The 27,587-nt window shown below is 41.6% G+C and overlaps 6 protein-coding genes across 7 annotated transcripts in view; 2 read left to right on the forward strand and 4 right to left on the reverse strand.

Moving 5' to 3' along the window:
* Nucleotides 1-345, reverse strand: part of LOC109475421 (zinc metalloproteinase nas-14-like) — a 6,447-nt gene extending 6,102 nt beyond the window's left edge. The window contains exon 1 of the mRNA XM_019776023.1: nt 276-345. Coding sequence (XP_019631582.1) covers nt 276-345 — 70 coding nt within the window. The remainder of the gene's footprint in view (nt 1-275) is intronic.
* Nucleotides 346-670: 325 nt separating this feature from the next.
* LOC109475422 lies at nt 671-12,411 on the reverse strand. The gene is made up of 22 exons (XM_019776025.1): nt 12,277-12,411; nt 11,293-11,358; nt 11,025-11,065; nt 8,730-8,805; nt 8,426-8,554; nt 7,888-8,019; nt 7,413-7,556; nt 6,948-7,089; nt 6,582-6,757; nt 6,100-6,227; nt 5,640-5,735; nt 4,441-4,531; nt 4,027-4,092; nt 3,815-3,855; nt 3,394-3,469; nt 3,113-3,241; nt 2,735-2,854; nt 2,345-2,494; nt 1,760-1,901; nt 1,349-1,524; nt 1,000-1,127; nt 671-807 (listed from the first exon to the last, which is right to left on the reverse strand). Exons 1-22 carry the CDS (start codon nt 12,341-12,343, stop codon nt 715-717), a joined length of 2,409 nt encoding a protein of 802 aa, XP_019631584.1. The 5' UTR covers nt 12,344-12,411; the 3' UTR covers nt 671-714.
* A 439-nt stretch (nt 12,412-12,850) lies between these two features.
* Nucleotides 12,851-23,206, reverse strand: LOC109475423 (low choriolytic enzyme-like). Its single transcript, XM_019776026.1, has 10 exons — nt 23,068-23,206; nt 22,659-22,734; nt 22,185-22,251; nt 21,703-21,778; nt 21,271-21,390; nt 14,758-14,898; nt 14,458-14,581; nt 13,877-14,052; nt 13,439-13,566; nt 12,851-12,989 (listed from the first exon to the last, which is right to left on the reverse strand). The coding sequence occupies exons 1-10, from the start codon at nt 23,132-23,134 to the stop codon at nt 12,882-12,884; spliced, it is 1,083 nt and encodes a 360-aa protein (XP_019631585.1). The 5' UTR covers nt 23,135-23,206; the 3' UTR covers nt 12,851-12,881.
* Nucleotides 23,207-24,139: 933 nt separating this feature from the next.
* LOC109475625 (succinate dehydrogenase assembly factor 2, mitochondrial-like) lies at nt 24,140-26,042 on the reverse strand. Its single transcript, XM_019776362.1, has 4 exons — nt 25,942-26,042; nt 25,293-25,531; nt 24,882-24,991; nt 24,140-24,599 (listed from the first exon to the last, which is right to left on the reverse strand). Exons 1-4 carry the CDS (start codon nt 25,999-26,001, stop codon nt 24,484-24,486), a joined length of 525 nt encoding a protein of 174 aa, XP_019631921.1. The 5' UTR covers nt 26,002-26,042; the 3' UTR covers nt 24,140-24,483.
* Nucleotides 26,043-26,230: 188 nt separating this feature from the next.
* The window catches only part of LOC109475624 (dipeptidyl peptidase 1-like), a 7,709-nt gene continuing 6,352 nt past the window's right edge, over nt 26,231-27,587 (forward strand). Inside the window, exon 1 of one of the 2 annotated variants that reach the window (XM_019776361.1) lies at nt 26,231-26,281. The gene's annotated coding sequence lies outside the window, so the exon portion shown is untranslated. The remainder of the gene's footprint in view (nt 26,282-27,587) is intronic. The other variant, XM_019776360.1, reaches the window with a different exon arrangement.
* The window catches only part of LOC109475424 (dipeptidyl peptidase 1-like), a 1,844-nt gene continuing 490 nt past the window's right edge, over nt 26,234-27,587 (forward strand). Inside the window, exons 1-3 of the mRNA XM_019776027.1 lie at nt 26,234-26,505; nt 26,977-27,106; nt 27,464-27,549. Of these exons, the coding sequence (XP_019631586.1) occupies nt 26,340-26,505; nt 26,977-27,106; nt 27,464-27,549 (382 nt within the window). The 5' untranslated portion in view covers nt 26,234-26,339. The remainder of the gene's footprint in view (nt 26,506-26,976; nt 27,107-27,463; nt 27,550-27,587) is intronic.

Here is a 27,587-nt window from a genome sequence, read left to right on the forward strand (position 1 = left end):
CGTCGCAACCGTACGAGTGACGTGCGTTGACGTACTGATCATCGCCAGTCCCTCCTACCCTACGTACGTTTCAGAAAAACCGTACGGACCCGAACGTACCCCCCCCCCCCCCAAAAAAAACGAACAGACGAAAAACACGTACGGCGGGTTGTGACCTACGCTTATAGGTAGTCAGTTACATGGCTTGCCTGGCGTAATGCAAAATGTGTTGTCATCTTTAACATCTGAATACATTGCATCTGGAAACCATGTGTTTGAACTATAGCCATACCAACCTGGCGCACTCGCCACGGGCCCGACCCCGAACACCAGAAGCACAGCAGTAGAAACTGTCAAAGCACGCATGATGAGACGATGACAAGCTCAGTTAGGTACCCTCGCATATTTATATACGTGTATGATCTTACATAAGCTGCTCTGATAGGCTATCACCAAAAGTTGACATAGATAGGTCGTTTGCATTTCTCTTCCATTTGTGGATCTATGTATATCTTTTGCTGATACGTCTATTATCGACCTGATAATCAAAAACTATACGTTGAAGCTAATATTTGGAGACTTTTCGTAAATTCTGTATCATTGAATTCTGTTCCATGAAACAAAGAAGCAATACTCGTAATCATAACTACGTAACTACACTAGATACTAGTAAAACGAAGAACAAAACACGGAGTATCATAGCAGGCCAGCTGCACGTGCGCAGAAGTGACCTGTTTATTTGTTGCATTCGTACAACTTGTTGATCTTCTGCAGATCCAGGGAGCTGAAGTCTTGCGCAGCTCCCAGGACGATGCCGTTCAGTGGAAGCTGCGGGTGGAGGGCGCACAGAATACAATATTATATATAAGAGTATACATAAATGCCATCATGCAAACTACTGGCGCAGTATTGTGTAACTAATATTGATATTCAATGGTATAATTCTTTCTTCAGATCGCGTCCGCAGGGTCTACTAATATTACTATCACAACACAAATAGCGAGAAACGTTTTAGCCTACCTTGGGCACGATGGTCGCCCTTCCATTGGTGCTAAAAGCGTGGCTCTCGTAGTGCATGATGGATCCATAGTCGTACGACAGGCCCAGGGTGCGGGAGGTAGACAGCTTGTCGAAGGCGTGACGGTGCTCTGAAGGAGAGGAAAATGACAGTAAAAAAACTACTCCAATTTTCGCTAATGATGACAAGTTTAATGAAGGCGCTGTGGAATCCGATTGCAAGAGTCATTCAAAAGTCAAACGACTTCCTGCAATTATGCATATAATATTGTAGATTTTGGGGTTTCTCTACTTGAGAAAAAGACATGTGATAATATACAAGTTTTATAATTTAAAAAAAAATTGAACGCACGGGATTCTGCGTTTTCACGGTAGATGGTGACGTAGTCATCCCTGTCCGGCCGCTGATGTTCGTGCCAGAAGCCCACAGCGTGCATCAGCTCGTGCAGGATCGTTCCCTTTCCGAGACATCCGGTACCGAGAGACAACTCCTGCATCCCACCGACAGAACCAACTTGCGAGTTGCAACTGGAAGAGTTATCATGGACTGGTGTATGAAATCGAAACGTAACATCTCGTCTTTTGTAAAGGTCATCTTGATCCAATTCGCTAATTTTACAGAGAGATAGGAAGAGCAACGGACGTGCCCCGAGGAACTGCAACAACAAGCGAAGTACGCTGGTGACATTCCAGCCTAGTTATATCTCAGTACCGATGCATTTCAGAGTAGCATCGCGTCATACTCGGAGGACATAAACCTTACCCAGTAAGTCTTTTGATGTGGACGTAGTTCCGCTCGTTGGTTCGGGGCTTGAACTGGAGGCATGTCCGCTGGTTGTACTCCAGAATAGCGGCCTGGATTCTACCAACCTCCGATCCGGCAGGTGCAGTCAGAATCGTTGCGCCTGCAGGTCAAACAAGACGTAGCCGTTAGCTCGGAACTTACCTTTCTGTTTGCTGCCTTACCTGGTAACCAACAAAAATTTGGTGCTAAAGGTAACGGCTAACTTAGTAGACTGAAGTTGAAGGTACTCTTTCGACTACAATGCCTAGATACATTTGTGATCTAGTAATAAAGTGTTAAATTGCTGCTTTCATGCTGCTTTCATGCTCTCTATCTTTGTATGAATCGTATTTCTTTCTCTGTCTTTTATCTACATAGATTGGGACCCCACCTTTTTAAGCGTTTGAAATACCTATGATTCTAAATATATGTTGCTTGATTTTTACAATCTGACAAATGTATTTTGCTATCATATGGGATGTTGTCACGGAAATCACAATCCGAAGTCTCTTAAGTGGACTGTCATATATGTCCTTGTATGACATTCATAACGTCAGTGGTTACCTCCATTGTCCCCTCCGTTGTTACCTCCATCGGTGCCCCCACCACAGGTGTTGCAGCTCAACTGACAGTTCACCAGCATGTAGTTGGGGTTGGCGGCACACTCTCCAATGCTGGCCCAAAAGCCACAATTCTGGTTATTGTCCGAACAACCTAGAGATGAACCCAAACCAGCTCAAATCATATCTAATACAGATCTGCCTTTACTGTCGCTTTTCAGCTCCGAGACAGTATATTTCATAGTTTATTGTTTTGTGATGGGGATATCATTCATGGTTTTATTTTCATTCAGTCTACCTGATCGATAGCATACTAGTACATAACTTGACAAAGCTGGTAGAGGCTATTGTTCTCCATAATGTGAAACTCCATTTAACTACCAACATGCAGTACCTGCCGTGCACACGCTGCAGCTCAGCTGGCAGTAGTTCAGCATGTAGTTGGGGTTTGCCTGACACTCGCCGATACTGGCCCAGTAGGCACAGGAGTCGTGGTTGTCTTGACAGCTTCTTGCTGTTGTGTAAAGTAAATGAATGACACCTCTGTACTTAATGAAGATCATTGCGCGCGCGTGCGTCCCAAAACTATATGAAAACGAGAAAACGCGAGGAAGATTGAGGGAACAAATTTTTGTTAGCAAGATGACATTTTAAACATCTGATATTCCGAAGGAGTTTCGGAATTGCGCAGAGAAAAGGATAGACTTTGGGGGTTCAAGATTGCCGTAGCAATATCTAGGCCACGTCGCACGAGCTGAAGACTATAACGTACCGGATCCGGAGCGGCTACAGAGGCCACAACTCTGCGCACATTCGGACAGCATGTACCCGGGGTTGGCGTCACACTCGCCCGAGGCCGCCCAACCCGCACAGTTACCGTTGGTGTCAGAGCAGGAAGTAGCTGGAGGGAGAACCCTTTTATTAATATTGGATTACTGACAACGGTGTTGACAACTTTTCATCAAGTGTCTGCTTTCATGAAAGAACGTAGTTATCCTAATCATAGTTTGACATAAAAGCCTTTGAGTGCCTCAATAATTAAGGTAGACTTACTAAATTCATTGCCAATGACGTAAGGAATCACTCCATTCGGCCAACGTCGTCCATCAGTGATGGCATTACGGGAGTCCTGAAACAGTTGAGTTAATGATTTAGAATAACCATATTTCTCCAGTAGCATGAAAAACTAGGAAAAATTATCGTATACATCTACTTTAACTAATCACTGTGGAATTATGTGTACATGATGTAAAATTGACTGCTTTTTATATCAGTCAAGGTCAAGGTTATATCAGTACCCCTGGCTATAACATTTAAATAATGAATATGACTGAACTTGTACAACAGCTGATTCACGTCTCACGATGTATACATGTATGTACGTAGTAAGTGTATGTGAAGGTGAAATACGTTTTGTATCGCTTAAGTCCCACCCTTAGATATTGTATGTGTGTTATATTTATTGTTTACTCACAGGATCAACACCGGTGATATCGCCTGAATACAGATTCAATCCTGTGGGAAGGGCAAGATAATCAGACAGTCTCCGTTAGCATATTTAACAATTACAAAAGATATGAAGTATTAAAAAAGAATTCAAGATTATCAAAAGCAACATATTTGCAAACCTAAAGACACGCCAAAGCCACCAAAAGTATGACCTGGCCTTCCGTAAGTCTGGCGTACCCTTGTTTGCTTCCAAGATGGCCTTGGTGACGGACTCTGCCTCTGGCGACCTCCGGAGGCTGTCGGCTGTGTGCAAAATGCAGAACCAACTACAGATAAGCTCTTAGTATGTCACGTTGCGAAGGGTTACCTTGCTGTCAGCAATACTTATGATTATTTCTTGCGTACTTGTACCATATGTTAGGCTACCACATGAAAGAACGTCCTTTGAATATCTTTAGAAATGCGTGTACATACATCTTAAGGCGTGTGAACGCAACACCAGTTATGCCGATATCTGATAAGTCATACAAACGTCTAAACTTTACAGGAAGTGTTATCATCTTTAACATATGGTAATTAAATAACATATAAGCTACACTTTTAACTATAGCTGCTGTAACTCTAGCACATCTATTAAAAAATGATTCTAACCTGGCGCACTCGCCGCCAATCCGACTCCAAACACCAGAAGTACCGCGGACACTGTCGAGGCACGCATGTTGAGATGATCGGAAAGCTTGGTTCAGGTCTCGTTAAGTACCCATGTATATACACATGATCATGGTGTTACGTAAGTTGTTCTGATAGGCCTTCACCAAAGAGGTGTCAATATTAAATACATTTAGTTCATTTGCCTGGGTAATCTCTTCCCGATGATCAGCGTCACACTTCAAACATACAGAAAACTGTCCAAACACTTGCAAGCTTCTGTATCCAGTCAAGATTCCACATACACCATGACGACCGGACACGTAACAAATGAGTAATTACAAGTAAATATTGTCCAATATCAATGCAATCTGTCACTAACTATAAACTTAGATTATTACTACACTATTCAGCAACATTATCCCCTATCAGCCTGTAGACAGTAAGATAGTCCTGGTACTCCCAGTGGGGCGGGGATAGTAGTTCAGGTTGACTTCCTAAATTTTCTGCCATACAAAATTTTTCATACCTCTTATATTGTCCGTTACCAAGACGTTGATGCAGACTAAGTTCGATAATATGCTGTTTGTCCCCAATATTGTATATAAGAAAGGAAGCCAGAAGCTAGGCAAACATGTTCCCAACGAGCCAACTAACCACTTAAGATAAGATATAGCAGTTAGGGTCTTTGAAGTACGCAAGAATATGTGCATCATCGTACCAATGTCATCTTATTTGATATTGCAATGTCGATCTTATGCGACAAAAAGCAGAGAGAATATATTGGTTAGGACTAGCTGACAGAATGGTGTGTTCTGATGGTAATTCACAGCCGCGTGGAAAGTGATTCCCGCTCTATATTTACAGCAAACATTCCCTATATCATCCCCTTTTGCGTTTATCGATATCTTCTCTGCCTCTCTACAGAAACGTTTAGCAAAAACAGTTGAGTATGTTGCGTAGTTTACTCAGTGGGTATGCACTAGCTGCAGACTGAAGTTTGTAAATGCTTCAACTCTTCAACTTTAGTGTACGCGAAGGGGTGACGATAATCAGGATGATGTAGTACTAGTATGTCGTGGTGATAGAAATGTAATCTAATTGTAAAAAGCACAAGACATCATATCATTGCTGGAGCTCTGCCATAGATCTCTGCTCCGTTTATTTCCCAGCCAATATCGGCTGTAAAACGTGTATGTTTATTTGCCATTATGGCATTGGTACAGCGTGTTGAGCTTCTGCAGATCCAGGTAACTGAAGTCTTGAGCAGCTCCCAGGACGATGCCATTCGTGGAATGCTGCAGAAGTGGGGGTGGGGGGAGTACAATGTTTTAAAAAGGAAACGTTCGTGCGTGTCTTGATAGCGCGAAGGCAGAGTATATACACACTGTCATAATGTGGTGTATGGCCTTGTCTATGCATTGCGAGATAGATAGTATGACATCATGATCAACTTTCCATATCCTGCTAGTTAAGCTCATAACGTTACAAAGGGAGGCGACATACTGCTTACTGCTACAACCACATTCTTGCACTTATTACGTTTCATTCCCTTTTCAAAACCGCCTACCAAGACATACACTGTGTATAAGTTGATAATATACTGTGTCCTTATAACGTGCCTCAGTTTGTGGTGTGCGCTGTACATATATAGTAGCTTACCCTGGGTACGATCACCTGCCTCCCGTTCATGCTGAAGGCGTGGCTCTCGTAGTGCATGATGGATCCATAGTCGTACGCCAGGCCCAGGGTGCGGGTCTCCGAGTGTTTGTCAAAGGCGTGCCAAGAATCTGAGTTCACCAACAAAAAAGTCTGTTGTATCATCTCCCAAATTAATTATCAGCATAAATATCATCTGGGTTCAAGTAACCTGGTTGTGATTGGACCGATAGATAAGATTCAGATTCTGTCTTCAAGATTCAGATTCTGTCTTCGTGCAGGTGAATCAGGCACTGAAGCGTTAATGTCTACGGACATTCAGACTTCTGCACCTGCTCAGAAGTCTAGTCTCTACTCTACGACGTCCCATATCATCTGACTAAAGTAGTGACGACCTGAAATGCTAATTTGACAACCGACGACATAATGCCCCCCGGGTTATCTTCCTTTCGGTAGAAATTCGTTAAAAAAGATAATGATCAGACCTTGAGGCACGTTTTCCAGGTAGATATAGACCCAGTCATCCCTGTCCGGTCGCGAGTGTTCGTGCCAGAAGCCGGCAGCGTGCATCAGCTCGTGCATGATGGTCGCCTTCCCGAGACAGCCGTCACCGAGAGACACTTCCTGGGCCCCGCCCTGAACACCCACATAGGCATGGCAACTACGGAAAATGAATAATATAATATAATATAATATAATATAACTCTATCACTCTGGTCTTCCTCAGTAGGCTGACCCAGTGAGGCTTGTCACGCGGCTTCTTTGAAGTGTTACGTCTAGGTGAGAGCTTTTCGTGTTGGATCTGCGGTTTTACCATTTTGTCATCAGTATATCGAGAAAAAGAAAAGTACCCTGTACTCCTCCTGATGTGGATGTAGTTCTGTTCGTTAGTTCGGGGTACAAAGCGGATGCAGGTCCTCCGGTGGAACTCCTCCATAGCGGCTTGAATCCGACCAACCTCCGACCCGGCTGAGGCAGTTTGAAGAGTCGTGCCTGCAGATAGAAAAGGGTGTCGTCACATCTGGTTTGAAAATCGTGATGAACTCAGTTGGAATCAACTTTTCTTAACGGGGTTTTTTTTTAGGTGCATCTGTTTGAATGTTTGCTTATGTGTCCGTTATTTTCACATGCTAGACACGTCGGAGGCACAGACAGGAAGTTAGTTTACTCCTGTAAGCATTTCACAATACTGAATAAAACAATAAGAAATTCACAATACTGAATAAAACAAGAAATTCGCCAAAACGGAGGTATGACATCTTCGATTTCTTGATTTAGTAGAGAGATCTTACCCATATGAACAGATCGTTACGTACCCCCGTTGTTGTTGTTGTTAGTTCCCCCGCCCCCACCACACAGGTTGCAGCTCAGCAGGCAGTTCTGGTGCATGTAGTCGGCGCTGTTGGTACACTCGCCCACACTGGCCCAGTACCCACAATGCTCGTGGTTATCCGTACAGGCTGTGAGTAAGATCAAGATAAGATCAAGTAAGTTAATGTTCAATGAGGCATGGGTTTGGTTCTGATTCTTCAAGCATCATGATCTTACATGTTTGTCCATGCTTACCTGAAATATACGATACTGACCTGATCAGTGATACTGATACTGACGATATTGACCCTATGTTACAATACATTTGCATTTCACGAAGATGTCTTATAAATTGATATTAGGCACTTTGGGCACTTTTGCATCTCAACTGCAAACGACCCCTATTCTGTCGACGTAATATTTTCTGCGATTTGGCAGAAAAGACCCGAATGATATGGTTGATAAGAAAGTCCACTTCACCTCCCCCACCCCCGCCACCGCCACACAGTCCGCAGCTGAGCTGGCAGTTGGCATTCATGTAGTCAGCGCTGTTCTGGCACTCTCCGGTACCAGCCCAGTAGGAGCACCACTCATTGTTGTCGGTACATCTTGCTATCGTTCAACAGTATAGTTATTGATTAGATATGTAAACAGCATTTCTGGGTAATGATCTTTTAGACATCGGTCCGTATGGTGTATCATCGATTCATCGTCACTACTGGTATGCATTTTGTTGTATCAGTAACAAGTACATCATAGCATTTGCAACAACAAGTACATATTTTTCAACATAAATCTATAATGGTGACAGTGGCCGCGTAAGCAGGTATACCAGAATATGTGGCCGTAAACTAGCTAATCTCCAAACAGATGCAAGCTTATAAGGATCCGGCTCATTTAGGTGATTTAACTTTCTAATACTATCTACAACAGTATCTTTAATGAGCCGGATCCTTCATCTGCTTTACTAGTACTACCCATGAAGTACACGGACTACGAAAAATGAGTTGTTGCGTACCGGTAGCGGAGCGGCCACACATGCCACAGCTCTGCGGACAGCTGCCCTGCATGTAGGCTGGGCTGTTGGAGCATTCTCCCACGGAGGCCCAATACGCACAGTTACCGTCAGTGTCAAAACAGGAATAGCCTAAAGAGAGAGAAAAATCAATCGTGTGGATTTTCGAACAACCCGAGATTATATAAATTCTCTGACCATACATTACAATACAGACATTTCAGTTCTACATTTTTAGTTTAACGAAGCGCGTTATTTTTATGATGTTTCAATAGTGAAGAATATGGCATGATGATGAGGAACTTACTGTATTCACTACCGATGACGTAGGGAATCACTCCATTTGGCCAACGCGTTGCATCTTGGATGGCATTACGGGAGTTCTGAAATAGTTGTGAAATAGTTTAAAGGAAATTCAATACATGGGCATTAAAATATATCCTATACAGATAATACAGGTGTATTGCATCTGATTGCACCTGAAAACCCCAAGGCCATTGCTGATGCAATTAACGACGTGCTGTCCCAGGTGACACGATCACTCCCACCGTTGGACCTCGAACGACTACCAGCCTTCCTTCCAGCAATGCCCCCACCAGTTATCACACCACGGGACATGTACGAGAAACTGAGAAGAATAAAAGTAAGGAAAGCGCCCGGTCCTGATGGTCTGCCCAGTAGGATTATCAAGGAATTCGCATACGAATTAAGTTTGCCAATGTCTGACATCATCAATTCCTCATTGTTGGAAGCACATGTACCCGTGCAATGGCGCGAAGCCAACATAGTCCCACTTCCGAAGACATGCCCTCCAGACATTGATGAACTGCGGCCAGTGTCTCTTACACCAATCCTCGCCAAAGAAGCAGAGAGCATCATTTGCTCATGGGTACTTAAAGACATCGCTCCCAACATAGACCAGTACCAGTTTGGGTGTTTAAAAGGGAAGTCAACTACTCACTGTCTGGTAGATATCGTCCACCAACTAGCCAAGACATCTGATCAACCGGGCTCAATAAGCACACTTGTACTCACCGACTTTGCTAAAGCATACGACAGACGTGGACCATACGATTGCTGTGTCGAGCATCCTAACTCTAGGCCTGCGACCTTCATTGACCAACTGGCTCATCAGTTTCCTGACGAACAGAAGACATAGAGTCCGTTACAGCAACACCTTCTCAGATTGGAGAAATACAACATGTGGTCTTCCACAAGGGACTGTGCTTGGTCCCATTATCTTTCTGGCGCTGATAAACAGCGCTGCCGAGAACGCAGTCTCCATGAGATGGAAGTTCGTTGACGATTTAAACTTACTTGAGTGCCGCAAGGTGAGGGAACCTCCCGCTATTCAGCAAGATCTCGACGAGCTCAGCAAATGGTCAACAGGACAGAATATGAAACTCCATCCCAAGAAATGTAAAGTGATGTATCTGAATTTTTCAAAATCTGTACCACAATACCCTCACTCAAAATCGAAAACTATCCCCTAGTACAAGTCAAAGTGGCAAAACTTCTGGGTCTTCATATCCAGTCTGATCTGAAATGGAACACTCAGGTCGACCATATGGTCAAGAAAGGAAACCAGAGGCTATTCTTCCTGAGGAGACTCAAGACATTTGGAGTTACGAGTGACGACCTTGTCACCGTATATACAAGTTTTGTACGCCCGACCTGCGAGTATGCAGTTCCAGGCTGGCAACCGGGCATCACTCAAACTCAGAGACTCCAACTGGAAAGGATACAACGCAGAGCGTTCCGCACCATTCTCGGGGCACACTACACAAGCTACACGGACGCTTGTCACACCCTAGGCCTCACGACGTTGCACCAAAGACGCGAACACCTGTGTGAGACTTTCGCTAAAAAGCTCCTACAGTCAACCTGCTTCCGTGAGTGGCTACCTCCCTGCCGAGGAGAGATTAGCGGTAGAAAGACACGCAACAGCTCCCACTTGGACACTGTCAAAACAAAAACCGAACGCTACAAAAAAAGTCCTATACCTTACATGGTAGCACTACTTAATATGTCTTAGTCGTTTACCGAAATATTGTAAATAGTTTTTTATGCCTGCTGACTGTGGTTTTAATCTTCTTAAAAATGAATTTTTAGCCTTTATTGTAATAATGACAGATATTTTATTGATGACTGCTCCGAGAATATATTCCGCACGATGTAAAGCATTATTAACTAGTTGATCGTAAGTACAGTAACCTTTATTCAAATATGAGTAATTTCAAATACCTGGCGAATTTCCGTGTAATAATGTTTTAGTGATTGAATATCAGTACATCATGAGTTAACTATTGTATAACCAGTGTAATTCAGCGCGCAATTTTGTGCGCTGCGAAACTGTGTTTTTTTTACTGTGAGAATGAAATAAACCAATCACTACATTCACTTGGTGGCAACACATGACATTTTAGTCTATTAAAACAAAGCAAATGGCTGATCTAATTATTTGATGTCTACGTAAAAGCAACACGGTTCACTAGGAGGGTTCATGAGATTCTCAGTGCTACAAGTGACGTATAATTATTCTCCAAGCACATGTAAGCGCACTACCTCTGTACCACGTACGCGTATTAGATTTGTTACTCACAGGATCCAGACCATCGATGTCGCCTTGGTACAGGTTCAACCCTGTGTATTGGTCAAGATGACCACAGAGATTATCAGAAATTATCATTTAATGCAGCTAAAATCAAGGAACAACAAAACGTCTTTCCAACGCTATTATGTCAACAAATATCTTTTAAAGTTAGTTGTGTTTAACATTGAATTGTCACCTTTTTTTACGTCATCAAAGAAACTACATATACTTGAAAACCAAACAGCACCGATCCACGCCGGCCGCCTGTAACGCTTACCCTCGTTTGCCTCCAGGATGGCCTTGGTGACAGTCTGTGGTTCCGGCGGGGTCCGGCGGCCGTCGGCTGGGTGCAGAGAACAGAACATACAGAACATACATACAGGCTTCATGGCTTCAAGGATACACAAATGCTGTACAAAGCATGAAAATATCGATGTACAAAAAGGTACGTAGTCGACGAAGATTGCACCAATCAGGTGGTCAGAAAAGAATGTCAATGCGCGTTAGTTGGGAGTAGGGTGGAGCATGGATATTTGTAGGATCACCTTGTACATCCGGGCATCAAAGTGACAAATGTTTTGTTAATATATGGAGGGATTACATAATACCAATCTGTCACTCGAAGTGATTTCAGTCATTCAGATTGGCAGGCAGTCTAATCCTTGTTCTACCAGAGACGTAGATGCCATTTCATCGAAAGTCCACTGTATTCCAGCGTACAAAATATCTTTCATACTACTTGATCTTCATAGCATGTTGATGTTGATGACGGTTTTCATGCTTTGCATCTTCAACTTGAAACAACGCTGTCACATGTTGGAGCCAAGTGTGTTCAGAATAACTAACCAACAGTGCCCTCCAAACAGGGTCATTTTCACCACGGAGCCTGTGTGAACTGAACAGCTGCACACCTGGCAGTTTTATGTCACCGCCCACCAGTTAAGCTTACACAATGCAAAGACAGTAGAATATGTATATATACTGCCATATCCCCAACTTACAAAAGAAAAAAGGTAATATGATGTCTCTGCAGTTATTATAACTTGGGAAAATACAAGTTTATCTTTAAGTAATATTAGAATCTTTTCATCATGAATTACTAAAACATATACCATAAAAATGGATGGAGGTTGTTTGAAAGTACGGCGTCAGAATAAAGTATTCTACATTTCAAAATTGCTATCCTGAATGTACGTATGTGTTGGAATTGAACGCTAGGTTCTGACATCTACAGTGACAGTTCTACAGTTTGTATACTAACCTGGCGCGCTGGCCACCAGTCCGGCCCCGAGCACCAGAAGTACGGCACAGACAGGCAATGTGTTCATGTTGAGACAATTAGCAAGTCGGACTGGGTCTCAATTATCACAGAGCACGTACTTGTATTTATACACACCTTCATGATTCGTTCTTAAGATCGAACATCTACAGAAAAGTCAACAAAGGTAAGTATAAATAGTGCGTTGGTACATAATGATCGCTATCAGATGTTTTGCGTCATATTACTCAAACATAAAGAAAAGTGATCAAACTCTACTAGAGTCGTTCTCTAGGATAGATTATCGGTGGTATATTGACACTATGACATTATGACATAAGAGCTTGGACATTATGACATAAGAGCTTGGACATTATGACATAAGAGCTTAAGCTTGGGTTTAATAGCAAGGTCATCTGCTGTCATCCAGGTGACTCCCTTGTGCCACGTGAATAAGATCGTCTGGCGATTCCCACAACCGTGAGTTGTATACGTAAGCAAAGCGTGTGTTTGTGTGTGTGTAGTTTTATTATTGCCATTTGTGATATGTAGACTGATAGGGAATAGTTCGATCACGACAGAAGAGGCGATTCGTGCCGCATGTATCTTTATTGACGTGTGCCTGAGCAGCCGTACAGCGTGTTGACCTTCCGCACGTCCAGATCGTTCAGACCGGCGTCCGTCCACCAGCCCAGCACCACGCCGTTCAGCGCACGCTGTGTGGAGACATCCAAAAAATACACATCAGAATGACTGTATTTTAGATGTCTAGAGGTGATAGCCATTCACAGAATGACCACATGATGTCGGCTACTTCTACAAAGAACCCAGGTTGATTCGGATTAACTAATTGTTACCATTTCTCGGACATAAGCATAATTCCTTCTTACAAACCTGTATGTATGAACTTAAGTTTCATATTAATACAATAGAAAGACGCGCAGATAGCTTAACACGAGAGTTAAATACTAGCTGCTGAAGAGGACACTGACACAATTGTAAAGAAAATCCCAACTACGTAAAGTATGAACTCCAATGCTACGGAAATGGCAAACTCGATACAAATATCCGCACAGTCCACAAATCAATAGATTTAAGAAAATGATATCAATCAATGACGTGGGATGTGCCCTTTGTTTCAAGTTGAAGAAACGTGCGAGCAAACCTTGGCAGAAATGGTCTCCCTGCCGTTCACACTGAAGGCGTGGCTGTCGTAGTGCATGACGGAACCGTAGTCATACGGCAGGCCGAGGGTTAGGGTCTCAGGATGCTTGTCAAAGGCGTGCCACTGGTCTGGAAGCAACCAATCGCAAGGGTTCGTATTGTGAACAGTTGAGACAATCTATCGGTGACCTCCAGAACTACGCTACCGTTGCTCGAATACGTATTGGTTCGCCGCAATTTTCATTGGGAGAAGGCGGTGCCATCAGAACAGTGGTGAAAATAAAAACATTATCTATACGTCGGGTGCTACTTCTTTTAAGAACATTTTTTTAAATGTTAATTTTAACCTTGTTAGCCTTTTTAGGTCATTTTGTGTGTATTAGGGGTGGGGTGGGAGTGTGGGTCCTCTCTCAGCTCTCTCTCCCTCTCTCGCGCTTACCTCTGTCTGCGTTGTGGAGGTGGATGGTGACCCACTCGTCCCTGTCCGGACGGGAGTGCTCGTGCCAGAAGCCCACGGCGTGCATCAGCTCGTGCACGATCGTGCCGCTCCTCAGACAGTCCACGTGCAGGGACAGGTCCTGCAGACCGCCCACGCGGCCGACCTGGGAATGGCAGCTGGACATCGGAAAACGCGCGTGAGGTTACTCGAGGGAAAAAAACACAGACATTACACCATAGCACAAACAGTCCTGACCATTCTATCCTGACAGCTGCATTGTCTATCTGTCACACTGCACTACAGCATTACCTGCTATGTGATATTTTCACCTGTCAAAAAAGGGTATCAATTTCGAACATGGATCAAGTCACTACAAAGTCACATTAGGGTTGCAAAACTTCATAAAGATACGATTATATCAATTTTATTTATCAATAACACCGGTCACTTGCCACAGGTGTTTACAAAACAATTTTGCACGAAACAGGCAATCACTCATTTTCAAATTCATTTTCAAAATAGTTTAGAAAATATAAATTCCATGATATTTTTTAACAACAAGACACATGTATTCGTCGTACCCGTCTAGTTTCCTGATGAGAACGTAGTCCTGGGCGTCTGGAGTCCTCGGGACGAAGTGAACACAGGTCCGGGTGTTGAACTCCTTTATACCGTCCATGATCATTCCGGCTTCTGACCCAGGCGCTGAGGAGCAAGAGTGAAGAAAGTAAAAAGGTCTGACTAACATTTACACATTGTTCATGACATGGAAGATATAAATCAGTCTATCTTTACACGAGACGGGGGTATCTAAAATGATCACAACATATCTTAATAAAAACGCAGCTATCCATGAAGAGACTGTATCGACGCTAGCTCACCGATGGGGACATGGCAGACCCCACAGCTCCAAGGACAGTTGTAGGTCATGTACTCCTGGTACTGCGGGTTCGTACACTCCCCCTCCCCCGCCCAGTACGCACAGTCCACGTTCGTGTCGTTACAGGTCTCGTAACCAGGATCTGCTCAGGAGAAAACATTTTGGGTTTGGCCAGAAAAGTACATTACCTTGCACCAGTCCATCCGGTATTAACTTGCTCCTTAACTACCAAGAGACATACTATCATGAAAGTTCATCTGTACTGTGATGGTAGTTACATGTTTAAAGTTAACACTTTTGATGGAACACAATTTAATTTTAAAACGTTCTCTCACCTAGAGCTTTCGACCAGTCACCAAGAGATACTCGTATATTGTATTCGTTCAAACACGGAAAACTGGATTTGTGTATTATATACAACACCGAGCAGATTATTATTGGAATGAGCAGAGCACTTTGGACTAATGCCTCTAACCGTTTACAGCTTAGAGGTATAAATCCAATCTTTTGTCAAAAACTTCTCTGTTACATAGCGGATCATAATGACCCCCAGCGGGGGTCTTCACGCTTTGTTGAAAATTGAAAAATCTCAAGATTTGTTCCAAAGATCTCAATATTTTATACGAAATCTTGATATTTTTCATGACAATCTCAAGATCTTTCATAAAATCTTGAGATGAAAATGAAAAGGTCTCAAGATCTTTCCAAGATCTTTTCAAAGAATCTTGAGATTTTTTTCATAGTATCTCAAGATGCTTTGAAAAATATCAAGATTGTTTAAATGATCTCAAGATTTATAAAGCAATCTTGAAAGAAATGTTGAAATGGCTGCCTTAACTTGATATGAATCATTATCAAAAGTACTCCGACTACTTCTGTTGTTACATCGGGTATCAATTCAGACCAGTTGAAAGGGTTTTATATAAAAAAAAAACTTAACGGTAACCTTGCTATATTGGTTGAGCGATCAAATCTTCATATACACTCTTGTGGGATACAACTGATTTCTTTTGCCATGCATTCAAGAGTTGGGTGTAATGATCTTTCCACAATTAATGGACCCTTTACATCACAGCAATGTGAAAATTGTGGAGAAAGCTGAGTGTGTGTAATAATACATATGGAATACAACACGGTGTATTCCGTATCGCTCGAGGTACCAGCCCGACCGCGCGTCGGATCGCCCGACGGCCGAAGGTCGGAGGGAGATCCGATCCGCGGGAGGGCTGGGACCGAGGGTGATACGGAATACACCGTGTTGTATTTTATTTATGTCATACCCACCCAAGAAAACCAGCCTTTCAATGCGAAATGAGCGAAAAGTTAGGTCCCTAAACCCAAAAAATGCGACAACATCAATTCCAACGTCCGGATTCTGTATTCGAATTTCGAAATCGGCACACGCGGTTAGGCCGAAACGCGTTCGAATCGTTCTATGGAACATTTGGAAGGCCCGGGCCGTACGCGTTAAGAACCCCCAGGCCGTACCGCTAGTTATCACACGGGCCGGACACCCGTATCGAACGTAATCGCAGCCCAGGTAGGACATAAATGTACGTATGGGAAACTTCCTGACAGAATTGTCTTCAAACATGATAAGAGTGTACATTTCTATTTTCTTCATATCAAAAGTACTCCGACTGCTTCTGTTGTTACATCGGGTATCAATTCAGACCGGTTGAAAGGGTTTTATATAAAAAAAAAACTTAACGGTAACCTTGCTATTTTGGTTATAAAGCGATGTTCATATACACTCAGCCGTACAAATCTTTTACCATGCACTCAAAAGTTAGATGTAATTTTTTTCCCACAATCTACGGACCATTAGAGTAACATTACAGAAGTTTGAAAATTGCAGGGAAAGATCAAAGAACATAAAAGAATTATACATATTGAATTGCATGTGATATGATCAATCACAGACTAGAAGTTAAGTACTGGTCACTTCTCAAACTGGCAAATCGCTTTTGGTGGGGCAGCTCTCCTCTCCTTGGTCTATAAACCAGGGGCTAATTAATCCCAGATCCATCCCTGCCATCAGAGTCTTCCCATAAAAATACATTCCTCTCAGTCTGTCTATCCTGTTTTCAGGCCTTTTCAGTTTAGCAGTTTCTCGGATGACTGCTGAGAATAAACATGAAGATGATACGGAAGTAAGTTATGATAGGAAAGTGATTTTTAGGAATGGATATCGAAAAGTGTTATACCGGTATCCAACTGTTATAAAACAGTACTCAAACAGTGCATGTAGGGTAATGTTGTGGTGGATCTGGGTTCAATTAACGGCTAGTCCATCAAGGGAATTTTATGCCAGCTTTCAAAGTTTTTGTATGAAAAGTGAATCAGTTGGTCCACAGAAAAGTTTTTTTTCCCAAAAATGATACAACCCAATTACCGACTGTAAATTTACATATATTGTTATGCTAACATATCCTCCTAACCCTCTGTTGCAATTTTGCAATTTTATCCAAGTTGCTAGATGTTAGCCTGGGTACCATCCTATTTGTATGCCGGGGCTAAAATATGTACAATAGGTGTTCATTAATGGTTGTATATGTTGATCGTGGGCTCTTTTTTCTTGATATCCTACATGTACATCATGGCAGAACTGCAAACAGCAGTCAAAGCTATGTCAAGCTGGTGGTCAGGAACTCTGGAGGATGGGTGTTGTCACAGGGTAGGGGGTCCTGCCTGCAACTAATTAACCCACTCAAGCTGATCGTATTTTCCTTGAGAAAGAAGCCTTGAGAAAGAAGCCGTTTCTTCAAGTTGGTACATATTTTGAAGGAATCTTGATTTCGTGCATGAAAGCTGTTGTTACTAATGTTACAAATGACAGTAGATTAGTCTTTAAAAATTAGAGTTGGAGTGAAATTTGTGTACTGTACCCCCATCTAGTAGACAGATCTGCTCAACTTAAAATCATGGGAGTCTATTATGATCCGATGTATCCTGTACATTGCTACTGTTAGTAAGTAACTCTCACTCACTGACTACTGTCCGGTTTGTCGTCTGTTGTTCCCCGTAACCTTCCCCACAGTGTTGACAAAATGCCACTGTGTATGATTTAGATAAAAGACACTTTTTCTGTCTTACGTATTTTCATAAAAAGAATAATTTCAAAATAGTTAACTGAGTCAAGCTTTGTCACAGTTGCTTGATCAAGCCCTGTCATGGTTGGTAAATCTTGTGAGGGAAGCATGGAGTGGAGGAAATGACTTCTCCTCCTTATCAATTAAAAACCCATCAAAAACCCATTAACAAGTCATCTCTAAACTAAGCCAGACCAGCTACCCTTTCAAAGCCCTACCCTTCAAATGGGCACAGTCAGAGACTGGAGACTTTTTCACGATGTTTTCCAACTATTCGTTAGGCCTATGAAACAATTTATGAAAAAAAAAACTCTTTTGAGGGCTATGGAATGGTTGGAGGGTACCGGTGGGAAAGCTAAACTAGCTGGGTCCTAGCTATCTATATGGGTCCAAAGTGGTCTAAGACATTTATTCTTATTATAATCTACAGGACCTCTAGTGATCTTCCTGTTGCACACCCACGACCTTAACTAAATGAACCTATAATAGCAAAATGTGTATATACTGTATCTGAAAGTCACATAGTGGCCCTCTCCGTACTTAACAGTGAGTCGACGTCACGCCAACATTCTTTTCAATCTGTCCACATTGTGTTTTCGAGCAGAAATGCTGTATTCTAGACTACCTAGTTCTTGTGAGAATTATTTGTTAAAATAATCATCATACCGATATGACGTATAGATCTAATGTACTTCCGAGAAATATTCCCAAAGTACTGAAAATGCGACTGTTTTTTACGACCATTACGTGACCATTGTCATCATTAATATTGACCACAGAAAATATGGATCAGTGATTATAAATATCATTATATTCATACTAAACTCCAAAATCTTCATAGTTTCCTGGAAATGACCTGGATATTGGGACTTGGGAGAGTATGCTCGTTATCTGCACGTTTGTCTCGAGTACAATGCACTGCCCGATCACAGGGCAAACAGTACTTACTAGTATACATAGAATACTGTCGGGATTCGCTACGAGTTCATCACAATTTCGGACCGATGCACACCTCAAGAGGTCACTGCCTGTCAAGAGGTTTTGGAATGACACAAAGATGGGTTTTTAAAATCAGTTTGTACAAAAGCTGTAGGTTTACAATGTATGTATACATGTAACAAGTATGGCAGGGTAACCATTTCCCATCAAAGGGACAAAATCCCTCCAACTGGTCTGAATTAATACGCAATGCTACAACAATCCTGGTCTGGGTACCTTTGATGATAATATTATCGATATTGAAAGAGATTTACAATATTTCTCTCAAGATTTCTTGATAAATCTTCAGATTGTTCAGAAAAATCTAGAGGTCTATTGAAAAATATCAAGATTGTCTTGAAAGATCTCGAGATTTAGCAATAAATCTTGATATCTTTGAAATAAATCTGGATATATTTTTCAGTGAACTTGTTAAAAGAGCAAGAAAAAGCAATTGTTGAGTTATATACCCAAGGTATATCGCCATGTTACTACTGTATGGGCCGTCTGTGTGTGTGATACTGGATCTGACATGAGGACAGGTGCGCTGTTCCGTGGTTGCTACCATGTTATCGTGGGTCATAATAATAATGATTTCAAACAACGTTTCTATTAGAGAAGATTAAAAGCACTACAAGTCTGGCAAAATCTGTAGTGGCGAATCAATAATTTTATGTGCAATTCATCTGCCGTGTACCTACGGTTGTCCCGGGTATGCTCACCTAACCTTAACCCAAGACATGTGACCACAGCTTTGTACATTAGAACTATTGCAACTGTTTTTCTCAAACCTACGACGTAGAGGTGTACGGCGTTATCGTCGTGGACAAATATGCGGTATAGGAAAACTGACCAGAAAGTCATTATAATATGACTGACGCAAATATGGTGATATTTTCAATCATTAAAAAGACGACGTGGGTCATGGAAAGAGTTATTGTCTTACGGGAAGGGCTGTTGTTCTCAGTAGATTGCCCAGGAAAAGCGCTGTCACCTGTTGTTCATCGATCGTCCTTCAGCCTTAAGGATATATCTGAACAGATTTCAACTGCAACATAGTTGCACGACCGTCATAAAAATGCAGATTCTACTGGCCAATAGGCTGAGTTTTTCAAGCCTAATAAAGCTGGACTACATTGTAAATGTCCAACGTTTTGCATTAGTTTTGCAGGAGAGTGCCGACAAGTTCTATTGCATCAAAAGTGTTGTTTGAATCTACATAGTGAGGCCCCCACTGTATTTGCTGGCAATGGCCTTCACCGTATGATAGTTCTCTGAATACAATTTTTAACTCTTACCGATTTAGAAATTATGATGATTCTTAGAACTGAACAAGCCAAACGCTAGCACAAAGTAGTAACACAAATTACAGTTGAATTTTGTGCTCATGACTGTCCTAGGAAATCACACATTTTTGCTGTCATTTACAAATTTGTAGTGTTACACAACCTACGATAGAAATGTACACTTGTCTTCTTGAACATCAACTTCTCTTATCATGTTTGAAGACAATTCTGTCAAGACGTTTCCCATACGTACATGTATTATTACACACACTCAGCTTTCTCCACAATTTTCACATTGCTGTGATGTAAAGGGTCCATTAATTGTGGAAAGATCATTACACCCAACTCTTGAATGCATGGCAAAAGAAATCAGTTGTATCCCACAAGAGTGTATATGAAGATTTGATCGCTCAACCAATATAGCAAGGTTACCGTTAAGTTTTTTTTATATAAAACCCTTTCAACCGGTCTGAATTGATACCCGATGTAACAACAGAAGCAGTCGGAGTACTTTTGATAATGATTCATATCAAGTTAAGGCAGCCATTTCAACATTTCTTTCAAGATTGCTTTATAAATCTTGAGATCATTTAAACAATCTTGATATTTTTCAAAGCATCTTGAGATACTATGAAAAAATCTCAAGATTCTTTGAAAAGATCTTGGAAAGATCTTGAGACCTTTTCATTTTCATCTCAAGATTTTATGAAAGATCTTGAGATTGTCATGAAAAATATCAAGATTTCGTATAAAATATTGAGATCTTTGGAACAAATCTTGAGATTTTTCAATTTTCAACAAAGCGTGAAGACCCCCGCTGGGGGTCATTATGATCCGCTATGTAACAGAGAAGTTTTTGACAAAAGATTGGATTTGTACCTCTAAGCTGTAAACGGTTAGAGGCATTAGTCCAAAGTGCTCTGCTCATTCCAATAATAATCTGCTCGGTGTTATACACGTATTTCATTGCCCCTTCTAACACATTGACGAAATCTAGATTGGACAAGCAGTGAGCTTATTGAAGTGTTGCGTGTTACCGTTGAATCCGTTTGCAACTCGACGGTATCACCCAGTCCTGTGTATTGGTAGGTAACCAAACTGCCCTAGTTGATACATGCATATTCTAGACTGACCGCGGGACGAACATTGATCCAGTACCTGCCTGACACACCCCACAGCTCAGACGACATCTAGAGTTCATGTAGAGGGGTGTGTTCACGCATTCCCCGATACCGGCCCAATACGCACAGTTCTCGTGTTCATCAGCACAGTCCATCCCTACAGAGTTTTAAAAATTGGTTTAGTTTTAGTCAGTAAAAAATGCTCGAGCTTTTATAGATATGCTGTGTGATGTGTCATCATTTTAATCGACCTGTGTTCTGTTGTATGTTACACATGTATACAGTGTTCAGAGCAGAGAAACTTTAAAATTCAAATGCATAATGGTGGAGCTGGATTAAAAATAAAAAAATAAAAAATAGGTCTTCATTCCCTTATAATCTCAGGTAGAAATTGACTTATGATTTAATTGGAATGAGATAAACAAAACGACAAAGTGTTAGAAAGCACAGCACACTGTCACATACTTACTGTACTCGCTACTGATGACGTAAGGGATGACTCCTCTCGGCCAGATCTCAGAGTTCAAAATCGCATTTCGGGAATTCTGGACATGAAGCACAGAGGTTTATTCCTTGTGTAAAACGTATTCTCAATGGTCACTCATTCAATTAAGGCCGGTGAACCTAACATACACCACAATTTAATCATCGTATTTAATCATATCAGATTTATCAGTAATATTTGGTGACATACTCTTAGTCTCTACACACCTATCCTTGTGTGAGTGTATTGGTTTCTCGGCTTAGATTGTTTTGCAGCTGATATATATATCTATTTAGAACACAGACCTGTCTGTCTCCCTCATTGTCTTTAACCTCCCACACTGATTCTCTATTGGCTATGGAGTTAGGCAGCAGGATGAAGGTTAAAAACGTGCATGTACCTACTTGACAACCACTGTTTATCTTCAGAACGTAATGACTGTTAGCAAAAGCTGTTTAAATACTCACGGGATCCACGCCGGCAATGTCGCCCTGGTACAGGTTTAGTCCTGCACAACAGAGCGTCCAAAACTGTCTTCATGACATTTTGTAGTAGCTGTCGCTTACCTTTTAACGTCATAATGACATAGTGCGATCTACAACTAAAATCTTTTATATACTTGCATATAATATAAACATATGGTCAGCGATGAAACGAATATGGAATACTGGTCATTTGTTCTAATGCTCACGGTATGTCATATCAATCAACAGTTGAATTCGTCGACAATCGCGGCTTTATATCTTCTAGAAATAATGGGAGAAAAGAAACGTACGACGGCATAATTGCACTATTTGATAATCGACTAGTTACATTAAGGTGCAATCTAGAATGTCGATGTATTGTCAGTAGAATGTTGGATAAAATTTAGTATTACAGGTAACCAAGATAACGGCGTCTAAACGTCTGTCAAAAAGGAATACCAGCATCCCGGACTTGACCCCTCACCTTGGTTGTGACGTAAGATGACTTCCATGCCCATCTCCGGCCTCGCCGCCCGTGCCGGGCTTCTCTGTGCTGTGAATATGGGGTGGGCAGAAGTTCAATAATGCACATGTGCGGCAAATGAATACTTCAGACTCATTTAGATACCTTTAGCTTCGTTGCACAACCCCGAAAGAAACATTTTTGGAGCCAAGAACATAAATAAGTTTTAACATATGGAGCATCCTGATGTTTGGAAATACATCTTATAACGCGTACGTATCTGATCATTTTTCCCTCACAGTTTTATATACACGGTGACCAGTCAGTCATGTGTAAAGCTGCGACCAACAGATCGATGGATGTCAGTTTTTCGTTAAAACGTTTACAATGAAGCAAAGCGAACAAAAAGAAAGTTCTACTTACAGGGTAAGCTTGTTACCGCATCATTGCATACGCAGAAAACCACAGCGATAAGCAGAGGAACATGCATGATGCAGCACCAGGTACAGTACTACAGACGAGTCCCGTACAGCAGAAATGAAGCTGACCGCTCCCGCCTGCATGGCCTTCACACACTTTCTCCTGCACGCGGCCTCTATGGTGCATTCTACTGCGCATCTTGTTTCGTATCATGTCCAAAAAATAGATTTAAGATTCATCGTTGATGTCCATGAGATTAAAAATAGATAATGTGATACCTAATCACATGTTCTTAAAAACCCAATGAGAAATATATGAAACGAGTAGTCTATAATATAGATATTGCTACATATATGTGATGTTTTAGATCAAGAAAAGTACCATAGATTTTTGACACACAACAGGGTTTAGTCAAACAGTTCTCTGGTGCCTTAAGTCTTCCGTTGCCACTGATAACTTGGCTATTTCAGTCCTACTACAATCATGTGGTTTCCTACACCAAATAGTCACCACCACTAGACATCTGCTAGTTTCACAGGCCTATCAAGGACAGATATCACTCTTAACCAAGGCATATGTACAATATATATCTTCCAATAACATCTACCATTCTATCAACTCATTTTGCTTTTCATGTACATGTATGAAAGAAATACAGTAATATGCAGTTAAGCCAATAAAGCCAATGACTTTGCTAAGTAACAAGAATGATTGTTCACATAGTGCTATGAAATATGACTGAACTGTGGACACTTGAGTACAATGTACACCATCGATTAAGGCATCCTTAAGCCTTAACCATACATATTTGACACATTTGTATTCAAACCAAAGACATGACATACCTGTATGTAGGTTATTGACTACAGTGTACATTTCAAATAATCGAAGTGCAGATAAAGACACAACTGATAGAGGTCTCTTCTGCACTGATGTTTGGTACCTTCTAACCTCACTCAAATCAGACATGTATCAGTATGTTCTACTAGTACTACCACGTACGTATGAGGTTGCAGGTGATTCATACTGAAATCTTTCACCACTGCTGTGGAATCAAAAACATCAACTCAGTGGATCTTATCTTACTCTGTTTATTCAATCAATTCTTTATTGAAACAGTCTGGAACAATATACAATGTACAAACATCATCAGAACATTACTTCTTGCCATCCATACTCCCTGTCTGACTGTAGCAATTTGTTGACATTACAGAGATGACAGAAATGTCTAGACAGAAATAAGGACTGTAGACATCTTCAGGCAGTTTTTGAAGATTGCCATACTTTTCTTTCGTTATACTGCTTGTTGTACTAAAAATACTTCCCAAATAACTGTTCTCCTGTAGTTGGGAGTTGGTGAGAAGTGACATTTAAGAGCAGCTACAGTTCTGACTGCCAAACAGACCCAGTGTGAGTCTGTCATGGTTCTTTGAGGTCAGGCTGCCTGAATCTCTGCTCCATGTCCTTGTTCTGGGCGTGTTGTTTCAGCATGTCCATTACCTCATGGTTGTACTCCTCAGGGGTGGGCTTCACACCTGCACAAAGACAAGAATGATTTGTAACATTACTGATCTACGATTGCTTGCTATAAGTCATGGCTTAGGTTATTGGCTTGCATGTGACAGACTGTGACCTATAAGGTTATGTAACATTACTGATTTCTATTCTAATTGCTTACTATAGGTCATGTAAGGTTACTGACCTATCATCCAACTCATGCAATATTACTGATCTATGATCCCTTGCTATAGGTCATATAAGGTTGTTAACCGATGACCCACTATTAAAAGTTGTATAAGGTTACATATTACTAGTACCTGTGACCCAGTAGTAGATCTCCCAGTCATTACTTGGCTCATTTATCAGACGATCATAAAGTTTCAGCTGTTGTTCATCAAGTTTGTTGAGGTAGCGGTCTGCAAATGTGCTGGGGAGACAAAAATAAGACATGAAGTTCAGTTTACTCTGTTAGTGTTCTCTGCATTAAGATAGCTTGTAAAGAAAGAAAGAACAGTCATTAACACAATAGCACATATGGTACTCTTACTGGATTTAGCAGACAAATTCATCATCATCATCAATAGCTATACTAGTAGCTGCTGCTTTCACCATAGCCTGGGGGTCTGAGAGCTGGAATTTTCAATAGGCTTCTTTTTTTTCAAATACTAGTACACTGTACTACCACACCAGGTTTCTAAATACAGCATGGCAGACCTACACAAACATACCTGAACAAGAGTCCATTTTCCAACATGCCCCTCTTCCTACTCTGATATAACAACCTGGCCCTCCTAGTTTCAAATGGTTCGTTCTCCTTGGGTGAATATGTTGGTATGGCAGGTTCCATGGACATGACTATGTCCAGTCTGTCCATAGGGGGGTCTGAGGGAGGTTCAGAGTCTTTCCCCGAGGTGTAAGGTCGGACCATGGAAACTGGTGGTGGCACTCTCGTGTTGAGTAACCATGACTGGAAAAAAGTAAGAATACATGGTGGCATTAGAAAGTTACAAGGTTCCATGTCTGCAAATTTCATAATCAAGGACGTTATAATATACAAATATCCTAAAGTCCTTCCTCTTAAAATGGAATTCTTTATCATTTATAACGTCTGTCTGCTTGCATCACCAATTCCATGTTCTTTCCTTATTCATAATTTGGTCTTAAAAGTTCCTCTTCCTGCACAAGACATGGTTTTTAAACCTCCTTGAATAAAATATTTTGAAGCTCACAAATTTTCAACAGATCACTTCGTCCGAAATTATTTGGACGATTAACGACGAATACAGGAACTTTTAAGACTAAACGACTCAGCAGGCGCTATCTTAGCTAAGCAGCTACCGTCGACATTAGATATACATTAGTTTCTACCCGTGTTACCTGGGAATTCGTCCGTAGGAGCCGAGAAACACCGCACAACCTTCGCAAATTGGCCGCCATGTTTTGTAACAAGTTCGAGGAGACCACTCGAGTGTAGGAGAGCCAATTTCTATACAATGTATGTTTCTAGGTCAGTGCTTTCTTTAGTATGTTGCATTTCATATTTGACAATTTACTAAATTCTATAGATATCAGTAAAAACCGTCAAAGTCACAGTTTTCTCTATCGTATGGTAAAATATATTCTGCCTCCTACTCGGGTAAAATGGTATCGTCCAATCTCTTCACCCTCGGTGACCCCAGGTCAGATGATCGATCACATGCCTTGCACGGTACCAGAGTTCCGGATCCGCGAACTTGTCTTTCCACTCTACTAAAAGCTCGACAACCTGTGAAAACATGGCGTGGGGGACACTGTGGACCTTCTGCGGGATGGCGGTGCTACTGGTGCCGCTCGCTGTGGCGGACACTCCCGCTAACTGCACTTACGCAGACATGCTGGGCACCTGGGTGTTCAGTGTGAGTCAAGGGGGGAACGACAAGACCCTGGACTGTACGGATCCTGGTGAGAAAGACTCTCCTGCTGTTCGTCCTCCGTATATAACTTATGTTACATGTTAACTACTTAACATTCAGAGCACACATTCAACGGAGGGCCTTGTAAAAGTATTGCATTTTCTGTGAGCGTGGTCATTTAGTAACGCATAACGTTACACACCTTAATGCTAGAATTGGAACAGTGGGTAATAAAATATGCATCCAATTGGAATGTAATACTAACTAGAAAAGTAACACTTGCAGCAAATGCATAAATTTTATCTTCGCATATAGTCTGCTATGTTAGTTCTTACACAAACACAATGTGGCATTCACATATATGGTGACTACTATAAAATTGCAACATGATGTAACCCAACACCAGTTACCATGGTGAGAGAGATTCTGGTTCAGTCAGGTCTGAGGTCATTGTATGGAGAAGAAGAAATGTAAGCAAAAACAATGTTTTCCTTCAGTAAACATAATTCATTCTGTCCAGGCCCAGCTACCAACAACATCACCGTGCAGTTCTCTCACTTCTCCACGGCAACTGTGATGTCATCTGGAGGCTACACGTTTGACGTGAACGGTTACTGGACCCTCATCTACAACCAAGGCTTTGAGTTCAGGTACTTCAGTTTAACAATTATACCATTATTGTCATTCATACATATAATCAAACACTACACACTGACAGTGTATTCTGTATCACCTGACCTGTTGGAAGGCTGGGACTGAGAATGATGTGGAATATGGGGTGTTGTATTTTATTCATGCCAATCCCCACCTGAGAAAAAACCCACCTTTCAAAGCAAAACGTGCAAAAATTTGGTGAATTGAAATGTGCAGCAGCTGGCTATATTACACCAAAGAACTTGTTACGTAGCATTTGCACTGCTGCAAATGTCACTTAATTAGGTAGACTGTATCCCATTTCTTTACTTAAATGATGATAACTTGTTGATTTCTTTGTCCTACACATACAGGGTGCTGAACAGGAAGTTCTTTGCCTTCTTTAAGTGGACGGGTGAGGGAAAGAACGCCACCAGCATGTGTAATGAGATCATGCCAGGTACTGCACAACTTCGGATCCTTTGTTTTGCTAAAACT

This window comes from Branchiostoma belcheri, unplaced genomic scaffold, assembly GCF_001625305.1.
Source record: "Branchiostoma belcheri isolate BF01 breed outbred unplaced genomic scaffold, Haploidv18h27 scaffold34, whole genome shotgun sequence".
In the NCBI taxonomy this organism is placed as follows: domain Eukaryota; kingdom Metazoa; phylum Chordata; class Leptocardii; order Amphioxiformes; family Branchiostomatidae; genus Branchiostoma; species Branchiostoma belcheri.

Coding starts and splice junctions, on each gene's coding strand:
- LOC109475422 (XM_019776025.1), bottom strand. CDS start 12,343: ATGAACACATTGCCTGTCTGTGCCGTACTTCTGGTGCTCGGGGCCGGA. Junction 11,066..11,292: donor CATCCTGGAGGCAAACGAGG/GTAAGCGTTACA, acceptor ACCAATACACAG/GGTTGAACCTGTACCAAGGC. Junction 4,093..4,440: donor ATTGGCGGCGAGTGCGCCAG/GTTAGAATCATT, acceptor TTTTGCACACAG/CCGACAGCCTCCGGAGGTCG.
- LOC109475423 (XM_019776026.1), bottom strand. CDS start 23,134: ATGCATGTTCCTCTGCTTATCGCTGTGGTTTTCTGCGTATGCAATGAT. Junction 22,735..23,067: donor TGCGGTAACAAGCTTACCCT/GTAAGTAGAACT, acceptor CCATATTCACAG/CACAGAGAAGCCCGGCACGG. Junction 14,053..14,457: donor CTCATCAGGAAACTAGACGG/GTACGACGAATA, acceptor TCCGATGTCCAG/CTGCCATTCCCAGGTCGGCC.
- LOC109475625 (XM_019776362.1), bottom strand. CDS start 26,001: ATGGCGGCCAATTTGCGAAGGTTGTGCGGTGTTTCTCGGCTCCTACGG. Junction 25,532..25,941: donor TCCTACGGACGAATTCCCAG/GTAACACGGGTA, acceptor ACTTTTTTCCAG/TCATGGTTACTCAACACGAG. Junction 24,992..25,292: donor GAAAATGGACTCTTGTTCAG/GTATGTTTGTGT, acceptor TTGTCTCCCCAG/CACATTTGCAGACCGCTACC.